The sequence below is a fragment of the Parus major genome, chromosome 4 (genome assembly GCF_001522545.3).
Source record: "Parus major isolate Abel chromosome 4, Parus_major1.1, whole genome shotgun sequence".
NCBI lineage: Eukaryota > Metazoa > Chordata > Aves > Passeriformes > Paridae > Parus > Parus major.
Window position 1 is genome coordinate 25,048,100 of NC_031771.1, and position 11,897 is coordinate 25,059,996.

The 11,897-nt window shown below is 42.8% G+C and overlaps 1 protein-coding gene across 11 annotated transcripts in view; it reads left to right on the forward strand.

The window, feature by feature from the left end:
* Positions 1 to 11,323, forward strand: part of EPHA5 (EPH receptor A5) — a 194,097-nt gene extending 182,774 nt beyond the window's left edge. For 5 of the 11 annotated variants that reach the window (XM_019006391.2, XM_019006387.2, XM_019006389.2 and 2 more), the window contains one exon: positions 7,413 to 11,323. In XM_019006391.2, coding sequence (XP_018861936.1) covers positions 7,413 to 7,518 — 106 coding nt within the window. In that variant the 3' untranslated portion in view covers positions 7,519 to 11,323. Of the gene's footprint in view, positions 1 to 2,814; positions 5,454 to 7,412 lie in introns of those variants that run through there. The other 6 variants (XM_015624693.3, XM_015624695.3, XM_015624694.3 and 3 more) reach the window with 2 other exon arrangements.
* Positions 11,324 to 11,897: the final 574 nt, after the last annotated feature.

Sequence of the window (11,897 nt, forward strand, 5' to 3'; positions counted from 1 at the left end):
ATTGCCACTGCACATACAGAATTGCTTCTGAGGATTAAGAATAAACCAAGAAAAGTCCCCCCACTCCACAGAACTGCATCATTTCCTCCTGTCTGCCAAGTGTCTGCTGTGGAGCTCACCGTACAGCACAGGGGTGTGATGCAGGTCGGTGACATCTCCATGGAGTTCAGTTTTCCATTACATAGGTGGAGGGGAGTGTAGGAGCATATCTGCTCTCACTCTGATTTTATTTGCTCCACTCACACCATCAATGTTTGCCCCTTACACCTGGACTCATCCAGTGTCTTTTCAACCATTCACGTGAAAACCCTGAGCTAGGTAGGGATGAAGTCCTCTCCAGCAACTGTCTGGGAAATCAGGGTGCATGGATTCTTACCTAGATCATCCTCCTTTGAGCTCCTGAGACCCTTACAGGTTGTTTCCCAGCCTTGTCCTGCAGTTATGTGTCATGTTACTTGGGCTTTTGAGGACTCCACAGTTTTTAGACTGATAATCTACAAACACTGACCAAGGAAGAGGGCACCCATCTCCAGGCTGGTCAGAGTCCACACAGCAGGAATAGCCAGCCAGAGGCTGAGTGGGAAGAAGGAGAATAGGATGAAGCAGGAATTTATGAGAAAAGGAAAACACTGGAGCATTCCCCTCCACAGTACTGCCCCAATCTGATAACCAGAGCAACTTCTGGTAGAAAATGCAGGTTTGTCTAAAATCCATCACAGATTTATTGCTTGTTTGGCTTAATTACTCATAACAAAGAAGAAAATTAGGCTTTTAGCTTGTTCCTCTTTAGAATTTTCTGCGGTTTCAAGAGCTCTACACAAAATGCTCAGAAGTAAAATGCTTTTGTTTGGGTCACAGAACATGTTGACTTGAAAACCAAATTAGTGGGTGTTTTCAACAGCAAATTAGATAGTTTACTTATTTGTGTAACTTTACACAATCTTACTATCCCTCCTACACCGTCTTAGCATCTCATTCTGCTGACAAAAACATTCCCAACCTCCAAACTCCTAAAGCACAGCATTTCAGATTATGAAGTAAGATCCTTAATTTGACTTTAAAATTTAATTATTTCCCTATGTTTACTCTTTGGCATTCCAGAAATTTCAAAAATGTCCCGCAAAACCTTTTCAGGTGATGCAAAAAGTGCTTTAAAATGTTTTTTCTCCTTGGCAATGAATCAAGAAACCCATTACCTGCACAGTTCTAGCCAGAAAGGCAAGTTGGTTTGAAAGTCTTTAAATAAGGTTATAGCTGCCAGAGATGCTCTGACTCTCACCAGCTGCAAACCTCCTCAAAGGCCCCCATACCAGGTCCCAGGATGTCCTCTGTGGCACAAATGTCATCCTGCTGGTCCCAGTGGAGACAAGATGTCTGAGCTGCCCAGCTTCAGCTGTCTTCTGGGCTTTTAGAACAGCAGAGCAGTGCAAAGGAGCTGATGCCTGGCAGCCTGGGGGAGCTTTTGGGTTTGCTTTTTTAAACTGGAAGGAGACATTTCATGGGTCCATCTTCCATTTCAGTTGAAGCTGAAAAAAATGTTGAAACCTATTCCAGCTGGTTATCCATGTCAGCAAATAAATTCCCCTTCCTCACCCCAGCTGCCTGTGGACAGAGATTCTTGCAGAGATGCCTGCTTGGTTCTTCTCTGTCAGCCCCCACACCTTTGCTTTGCACAGGTGGCTTGGCAAGAAGGCTTGACCCCACTGAGGTCTATTTTTGAAAAACCTGTGGAAAATTAATCAAAAGGCCAAGTACCCATCCAAATCAAAACTTCTCTCATTCATCTCAGAAACAGTAAAAAAAGAAAAACCAGCAGATTCTCAGCTGTTGAAAAAAGAGAAACCATCGTAACAGCTTAAGAGGAAAAGTGTCATGTATTGAAGTCCTGAACTCAGGCTGATGTAAACTGTCAGAGTGCCCTTAAAAAATAAAGTAAGGGAGAAAAATGGCTTCTGGTTGGCTCAGCTGAGACTCTCATGGGTTTTCCAGAAAATAAACACCAGAACAAGCAAAGTTCTTTAAAGGTTGATATAGGGGTTGCTTTTCTGGAGGTTATAATTTTTTTTCTCCCTGTAAAAGGGAGGAACAAAACATTTTGTACTCTACAAAGGAGAATTCAGGTTAAATGTTCCTTGTCATTTTTAATAGAGGCAACTGTTCTATATATTCCAGAGCTGGGACTTGGGGGGATCGGGTGAAAAGATGATCTGAACATGTGAAAGTAGCTTGCTTTCCCCAAATGACATCAGTAAAACAGTCTTTACAATTTAAGAGGTTGCCTTCAAATACCACCCAAAATTATCTTTACTAAATTAAACTGTGGAGGAGACAGATGTAAAAATTAGGTGGATAACTGCTGCCAGAAAAAGCAGGAAAAAAAACATATGATAAATGTAAAGAATTTCTAAAATCTACTGAAAAAAAAAAAACCTACTAGTGCTGTAGGAGGAGTTGGCCATAACACTGATAGGACTGGTAATTGTGGGTGCCCAGCTTGTGGCTTCTTTACAGGACCTGGTTGAGATAGTTGATGTTCAGCATTTTTATTTTAAAACCTCCCTCCCCTGGCATGAAAAGCAAAATCCTGTTTACCATTCTGATTCTTTCAAACTGATAGCTTGATGCATTTATCCCAGAAAAGAGATTAGTTACAATTCCTGAAATTTATGAAATTTCAAATTAGTGACAAATTTCTGAAAGCAAAAGATTAAAAATCTAAGATCGATGAATATCACCCCAAGTCCTAAGCTCTGCCTACTTAAGCAAAGACCTGAAAATGTATGTGTTCAAACAAAGAGTGATTTCTACATTTAGCTCTAATTCTTGCAAAGGGATGAATCACCTTGTGAAAAGTGGAGCCTCACCCTCCACCCTCTCTTTCCAACTGGATATCAGACTTGAAGGGAACCTTTCCAGTGGACCAGACCTGCTCTTTAAACTTGTGGACCACCTAGTGACTTTGAGTGTGTCTGGAGCTCTTTCAATCCACTGCAAGAATAACTTTACCAGGACAATACTCAAGAATAGATAGATCCATGACATGAGGTTCAGTCTGACCCTTGACTGGACCAATTACTAACCATGTGGACTACATATTTTCACCTTTTGAAAGATCTGTACTCACTGAATCTCAGGACACCCTGTTGTTTGTTATTAGATGAAGAGCTCTGAATATTTGTAATAATATGTGTTGTGTTGCTTTGCATTGTATATATTTTTCTTCTAAAATAAAATAAATTATTTATTAAAAGTTATACTGGATGAAGAACATTTAAGAGTTCACCTGCTCTAGATTCTTATTCTTAACCTGAAATCTCAGTCCTGGGATTGTGATGTGTCTGCTTCTGAACAAATTCTCATCTTGTAATCAAGTAGAATGGGAATTACGAGTAAGAGCAGATGAACTCTTAAAACAAAATTTTTTTAAGTCCTCATTTCATGCAAATGTCCCTAGCAAGCAGATTCCTCTCTCTTTAGCATCGTCTGAAGGTCTTTGAGGTTCTTCTTGTTTCCCCTCATTCAAACTGACAACTAACTAACTCCATGAGTAGTCCCAGCCTGCATGGGCAACCGTAGTTACACCACGTGCAGAAGAGTGGTGAGACCTGCCCTGGATGGGAGATGGAATACAAAATATCTGTGGTAGGCTGACGGCTGCTGACCACGGAGATCTTTCAGGACTGTGGCCCTTTTGCTTGCATGACTAAACCGGCTGGTGAGGGGGTTGTATTTTATGTGGCAATCCAGTCCTAGTCTACACTGTGTTTGGCAAACTGGTCCATGGTGTATAAGTAGTTCTATTTGTAAATAAAATGTTTTAAATCTATTTCTTACAACATGGAGACTGTGAATTCAACCCTTGCAAATGGAGGCTGTTGCAGGGAAGGGCACACTGTGTTGTCACTGGCATGTTGCAGCTGGGCTTCGGTGCAAGGCAGTGGTAAGAGAGCAGCTCGCATGCAGCTGTGTACAGGCTGCTTGGGATGAGCTGACACCAGTTTTCCCCTTTATTTCCTTGGCTTTTTGGTCATCTTAGGTAAGCCTTTTAATACCTTGTTGACAAGTGATTCAAATTCCTGCCTGCTTTCATTTCCAGCCCTACATGAATGGAAGAAGTGAAAAGATTAACTTTCCTCCCTAAAATGGGAATAAAAGTTGTCTCCTGTCTGGGGAGGCCGAGTGTTTTGGAGCAGGGAGACCACCCAGCACATGGGTGCATGGATCTCCACTGCAGAGGCACACACAAAACCCAACACCAGGGGTCAGGTCACTTCCACAGCAAGGAGCAGCCTGGATCCTGATCGCAGGTGTTGTTTGCCCACGGGTCTCGGTTCTGCCTTTTCCTGCAGGGAAAGTGCATTTTTATTGTAAAAAGAAGGATGTCTGCACATGTCTCCTCTGCAGAGCTGAGCCCAGTGAAATTTCCACTTGGCTGCAGTAATATGAACCAGGCAACTCCAGACTGGAGCTTAAAGGCTATTGTTTTTGCAGCCCTTTGGCACAGAAGTTGTTGGGGTTTTTTTGTTCCCCAAACCAGCTGGTTTGTGCACCCAGTTCTGTTCAAAATTGTCTTCTGCCTTACACCGCTCTAAGTCCTTCAGCACTGGATGCATGGGAGCACACAACGTGCTGTAAGTCACCCTTGAAGCATCTTGAGCATTAAAGCTCCTACATTCTCTAGGCAGTTTTTAGAATGTTTTGTTGTTGCCCTTGCTTTGTGCAGGGTGGCTTTTGAATAAAGCTGCTGATTTTTATACTTGGCGAGCATCTGGTTCAGGAGCTGTGTCTTCTGGTTAATCTTTGCTGAGGTGAAAGACCCCACTGTAGTGTTTTTCCCCTTTCTGAGGGGTCCCCCATGCTTTTGGCTGGTGGCTTCACATTTGAGAGAATTTGATATTCAAAAAAAAAATAAAAAACTGGACTGGATCCCCTGGTGAGCAGTTAATGTATTGAAAACAGAAACTCTTTTTTCTTCTTTCTCTCTTTTAAATCAATGAGACACTCCTCAAGGATATTAAGGGGATACTGTATGGGGGGGAAAAAAAGGATGTGTAGTGAACTGGGTGGGGGGCTTATTGGACTGATGGGGCTGTGTGTGAAAGGCCAAGAAATGCATGCTTTTCTCAGAGTTTCAGGCTGTTTTTTTCCGGCATAACATGCGAGAGTGTCAGAAATTATACATCTGTGAAATATGTGGTACTGGATTTTCAAAAGAGCTCAGCTTGCACTTTAGATACCTGGGAAAAAAAAAAGCTGATTTTTCAAAAAGTGCCAGCAGAGCAGGACTCAGCAGGGGGAAGATGGATGTTGTCTCTTTTAAAAATCAGGTCCTATACTGTGTTGGTTTTGGGGGTTGGTTTGTTTTGGTTTTGTTTTGGTTTCTTTTTTTTTTTGATCTCTGGTGTGAACTTCCTACTGTGCTGTGTACATAAAATAAATTGCATGTAACAATAGCATTACTTCATTTTCCTTCATTATTAAGATGGCTTGCTGAACTAGTTTCACAATTCAGTGGAGGCAGAAATGAAAGCATGTCCCCCTGAGAAGGCAGACACCTTTTGCAGGTGCTGCAACCTTTTCTCTGCCAGGTAAGGAGCACTGCCGATGTGTCTTATTGACCTCCTTTGCTCTGTGCCCCTTATGTTATGATTTCCCTTTGCATCATCAAGAAGCGTTGCTGAAAAAGGGTACAGTAATGAAATTATGTGTTTTGCCCGAAGCACAAAACCTGATATTTTTGAAATCAAAAGGCAGAAAACATGACAGTCCTTGGAGAAGTACTGATGTAGCTTTTGGCTTCAACTAGTTTATGTGTTAATGTATTAGCCTTCACTCAAGACTGCTTTTTATTCAAAGCAGCGTTCATCTGTGTAATCTGTGGACATGGGTGGTTGGTTGTACTTGCACAGGCGTTTCTGTCCAGCTGCTGAGAGAGGCACACCCCCATGGGTAGGTGGTGTGAAAATGTTTTGGTGTTCCTTGCAGGTGCTCACCTGCAGTCCAGCACACAGCCCCGCTGTGAACTGTAGGTTTGCAGTTATGTCTCAGGTGATGGTTGGGCTCCCACGTGTCGCTGGGGATTCCCAGCCTTTGCACTAATGCGGCAGCCTGGTTTCCAAAAAGCAGATGCTTGTTCAAGGTCACATCTCAGTGGCTTTTGGTGGAGAACTTTCTCCTAAAGGACTTGCACACAGGGTGTCAACAGCTTGGGGATTCACAAGTGTATCGGCAGGACCATAAGGTACAACTTAGAAACATCCTTAATTCACTCCAGTCTGGAGGTAGAAAGTGAGGGACTGATATTTTTTTAGTGGAAGTCTTCAGACAGAACACCACATCTCTTACAATCAACCTGCTTCTCTAACAGCTTCTGTGTCTTGTGCTGGAAATATATATGCAACTGTCTTGATATTTCTGCTGAGCTTTCATTCCTACAATTTCTTTGTTAACACTTTTGCACACAGTAGGAAATCTCTGCAATTACACTCTGCCATAACTGATGGCCTTGCCTGGCTTTAGAGGGGTCATTGAATGCGATAGCCCAAGGTCCTGCTGTGGTATTTTCAGGAGATGATTTTTCCCACTCCTGTCTTTGGATGGGATAAATTGTACCCTGGAGGTGCCTCTCCTATGCCATTCACGTGAATCACATGAAAGTGATTACCTTCACCTATACACCTGAATTTTGGGGGTGGAGCCGATGACAAACAATCTTTCCTCTTGATCCTGCATTTTTCATTAACTGTCTTATTTTACAGCTTTCCTGTAATGGTAGCCCAGTAGGCAGAATCAATACAAATGCCCTTGGCTTCTAGAATTCACCTCCCCAGAGCAAAACCAAATGTGGGCTTATGGGAAGATTTGCAAAGACCCAAAGGGGAGCTGCTTTGCTAATTCTTGTTGACCTTAAGGAGTCATCAGGATGGTGGCCATGCTCGAGTCTTTTGCCATCTTTGTGTTTCTTTGGCTTTCCCTCATCTGAAGAGGAAGAAAGCACGGATTGACCTCACTCCTCACTGCTCATATCCAAGATCAAATACCAGCCTCTCCCATGAGAAGAGGAAACAGCAACATGGGCTTTCTTACATGACTTTTCTCTTGGAAATAGGACTTTTCACGCCTAGCAGAATCCTTGGCCAAAGATAATGCTGACACTTTGCCGTCTGGCTTTTCTCCTTGGCCAGCGAGGTGATTTCATTCAAATCACATCACCTCTCTGAGATGCTGTCAGCCATAAAAAAAAGAGAAAAGTATTACAAATGGGGAAAATAAAACCTGCCAACTAAACTTGGTTCTGGGAGCTGCCAGTGATAACAGGTAGGCACTGGCAGCAGCAGCGCATGCGGCGCGTGGTGTGCGCGGCGACATGTGCCTAAGAGGTCCATGGAACCAACGTCTGCTTTCTCCCACAGGGATTTGAGACGTCTGGGAGTGACACTTGTTGGTCACCAGAAGAAGATAATGAACAGCCTTCAAGAGATGAAGGTCCAGTTGGTGAATGGGATGGTGCCGTTGTAACACGGTTTTTAAAGTTGCTTCCTCAAGTGGGTCGGTCCTGCACTTTGTACTCTTGCCCTGAGATTTATTTTGACTAAAAAAAAAAAACCAAGAAAAGATAAAAAGGGAAATTCGGTGCTTTCTATAACTGAAGGACATTGGCCTCTGCTGCAGCATTTCTAAAGCAGTGTTTGACTAAAGTTTTGCTTTTCTTCCTATTTGTGTCCTCATTTTCATGAAGTCAATGTAAGATGCATGGAACGTGGAAACGAATCTGCTGTATGTGAGGTTAACCAGTCTCTTAAGCTTCAGCGGTGATGACAAGCCTTCCACCACGTGTTTTCTGTTCATGGGAGGTACATATATATATATAGCACCTTTATATATTGAATTACAGCAACACATGGTAATGCTTCCAAGGACTGACTTGAATGGAGGATTTTTGTGGCCATTCATGGACTCCCAATAGCTGCAGTCTGCTGAAGTATAACTTCGAGTCCTACTTGTCTACAGAAGTGTATTGAAGAGCAATATGATTAGATTATTTCTCGATAGATATTTTGTTTTGTAAATTTAAAGAAAAGAAAAAACAATGCTGTTACACAGCATTAAGTTATAGAGACTAGCATATAAACATGTCGCTTGCTCCATGGCAAATACAATACAGGGTGTATATTTTGTTTTCCTCCTTCTGTGTTACCAAGTTCTTTTTATTTGCTCTTTGGGGAGGATAATACGTGATGAAGATGTATATACTGTACAGTTTGCTACACATCAGGTACAAGATTTGGGCTCATTCCTTGGTTTGTTCCTTCTTTCCTCCATCTTTTACTCAGCCTCCCTTTTGTGTTACCCCTATGCTTTGTATTTTTGCTGCAGTTTGGTTTGATCGACACATAAAGCCTTCAGGAGTTTTGATTATGTATATGAGATAGAAGGAGTTTGCTTAAATAAAGATGTTGCCCTCCTCTTCCTTTACACCATGTGTTGAGGACATCCAGAAGAGGAGAAGTAAAACATCTGATTCTTGATGGCCTCCAGCAACAACGTGGCATCGATTTTTCTGTATCCTGGCCAAAGATAGCATATGGGATTGCCTCTGCACAGGAGCTTTAGCCCCAGTAGCCATCACCCAGTGCAGCCATTGCCTCTGTTCCCAGAGCCCAGGAGAAGAAAGCGTGAGGTGGTTTTAGCTGGAAGGAAGGGATTCTGTTGTTCCTTTTCTGATGCTGTGGGTTAAGTCCTGGGGCACAGTGTGGAAACGAGCCTGTGGCCATCCAGCGTGGAGATTTTGTAGTATTTATCCCACAGTGGCGGGAGTGGGATTATTTTTGGAACTGTACTGTCACAGGCTGTCCCTTGGCTTTCTAGGTTTGCTGTGGACCTGGCCACTTTGTGACAGAGCACAGAGGGGAGGGAAGAGCAGAGCAGCCCAACATGGTCACAGCAATAGCATCCCAAGGGCAAGGAGGTGCCATTGGTCAGGGGCTAATGCAGCTCGGATCAATCAGGACTCGGTTGTATCTGGGGTTCACTGTACCCATTAAAGCCCGTGGCTGGTATTTTCAGAGGGACCTGAGGGCAACCCAGTCCCCTGGGAATCACACCAATAAATATTTTGGGGTTGTCCTCCTCTTTTTATTGTACCTAGGATTAAACAGTTAATTTTTATTGTACCTAGGATTAACAGTTAATTTGGTATTCATATGTTGGGCTTTTATTTTGTGAAGGCTTAGGCAAGGATTTTAAAACAGCTCAGTGGATTGCAAGGGTTTGTTGTTTCTGTAAATGTATTGCTTTCTTAGAGTTATTTGCTTCCTGTGGCATCCTTCCTTAGCAATAACATCAATATATGAAGTTGTTGTAGCTCCCTTCATCCCCAGTGCTGCAGAGCTGAGCCCAAAGAGCTCAAACAGCCAAAAGGAGGCCTGTGTCCTTCATGTCTTGCAGAAACAGGTTTTGCAAGGCACCTGAAGCTGTTTCAAAGTCTTTCTTCCATTTCCCCCCCAGCCTTTGGATGAGATTTGATACACAGAATTATTTTTTTTACAGAAAGGGGGCATCTAGGAGAAGAGACGGAGTGGGTTTTTTTCGTAGCAGGAGGACTTTGTTTTCTTACAGCAAGGCTTCTTCAGGCAATATTTGCCTGTTCTGAAATGGCCCCCTCCTTCTCTGCAGGTGACTGCTGAGTTCCTCAGGAATCAGGAGAAAAAGGAGGGAAAGGAGCCACAGCGAGGTCTAACAAATCTTGATAGTGTCATTTCTCATCCTGTTGTTTCATTCTGGCAGCCACCGGACCACAAAAGAGGAAGAGGGCATCAAGACATAACAATTTCTGCACGGAAAAGAGATTTGTCAAATAATAAATAAGATTATTAGAGCTGTCGGCAGAACAGTCTTCAGATTATTTGTGCCTCCCTGTCTCCAATGCTTGGGAAAATAACATGTAGGAAGACAGGAACAACTCATTTCACCGGGAGGAATCATTCTATTGCCTGCACCCATTGGCTGCACTGAGATGCTATTAGCAAATATGTAGCACTCTCTGCCCATCATCTCCACTCATTCCTTTCCTCTTGGCTCTGTGGGAGGAGTTGAACTCGGTCTTTTTTTTTTTCCCTGGGCTCTTAAAAGCAAAATCCCGTTTTCATCATTTGTATTGCTGGGATACCTACCAGATGCTGGAGTAACCTTCAAAATTATAAACCAGTGGAAAACAAAACTGTTCTTAAGCCAGACTGCATTTGTAAATAGGGCACCTCTTCTCGCTTCCTGCAATAAATAAATAAATAACCTTTTCTATCTATTTCAAGAGCTGTTCTTGCTACAGATCTCTGTATTAATAGACTTTGTCTCGGGGCTAACATTTAAACATTGTTTTAATGTGTAGGGTCCAAAGGTTACAGCTTCTGTGTCCATGAGGAAATTCCAGAGACAAAGGAGGTTTTCAGTTCCCATCCAATAACTGCAAGTACTTTGTGTGTTGGGCATGATTATGTAAGTTGGAGTGTGGCAGAACAAGAGGACAGCAACTTTTTTGGCAGGTTATGTTCTTGGAAAGGGCTGTAGGTGAATTTCCTGCCCATGGTAAGTCCAAGCACTTTGCTTTTCCACCTCGCTACTGCTGCAGCTGAGCCAGCAGATTCTGATTTTCCAGTGTATTTTGGTCATAACTTGGAGGTATTTCAAAGGATCCAAAAGGTGGAAAGACTTTTTTTGATACAGTTTTTCATTTTGGGAGAAGGAAGTGTCCCCAGGAATGGCTTGTGTATGCTGACACCCTTGCATTGTGTAGCTACCACTTGGAAAAACTACTTGAGTATTAAAAAGGAAGACTGATATAAAAGGGGGAAAAATAAGTTTAAATTTTTATTTATTCCTCCTATATGTTAATAGTGAGAAGGATAAAAAATTAAGATTTTTTTTCTGTCTATACAGTGTTGAACATATTGTAGAAAGTCCCAGTGCTCAAGAAATTGTAACTCCTTGGACTGCTGTGGACTTGAAATTAGATGTTAAGGCAGATGTAGAATACATCAGTAGCAGTCTTAAGGTTAACACTTAGCTGCCAAACGTTTATTGTAATTCCTTAGAGCAGGTAGAGCAGGAGCTGGTGCATCCAGCACTGTCAGAGCTGCAGCATCTGTCTCAGCTCCTTGGCATCAGTGTTTTAACTCATAGGAGACTGTAGCATTGCTGTATTTATTCCTCCCCCTCCCCCTCTTCAGATGCTCTCTGTGCATTTTGTTTGTGTACATGGGTTTTTCTGTAGTGTAAGATACAAAGTTTTCTATTTTTTCATAAAAATAAAAACCTTTGACTAAGAGCAACATCCAGTTGTGGATCACACATACACTTGACCCCTCAGCTTTCCACAAAGCATCAGGATTTACCCCCTTGGAAGGAAAATATATTCTCTGTAATTTTTTCCTCTCCTAAACGCAGATGTGGTGCTACTCTTGTGGTCTCTGAGGGAAGGAGAGGCCTTTGGGATGAGTAAGACACATAGACCCACATGAATTCATCTGGCCTTGTTCCCACTTCTCTCTGTTTTGGGGGGAAAATAATGCTTTTGTAGTCTAGTTTCTGGGGCAAAGGGCCTGCCAAACCAGCTAAGCCCCAGATTGGTCCCTCACCACATATCCCTCAGAAATACCACTTTTTTGTGATTTTCTTTTTTTTCCTCCCAAGTTGTGATTTTTTTTGAATTTTTTGGGGAGGGACCCCAGCAAACCCACGACCATTGTGGAGCACCCACCACCACATCCCCTGCTCCATGGATTTGGGGTCAACTACATGCCACAGAGGGACATGGGCCAGCCCTAAAGAGGTGAGAGAAGCCATAGGTGGGAAAGGCCAAGGGGAAAAAGACTGACCTGGGAAAGGTCTTAATGGAGGTG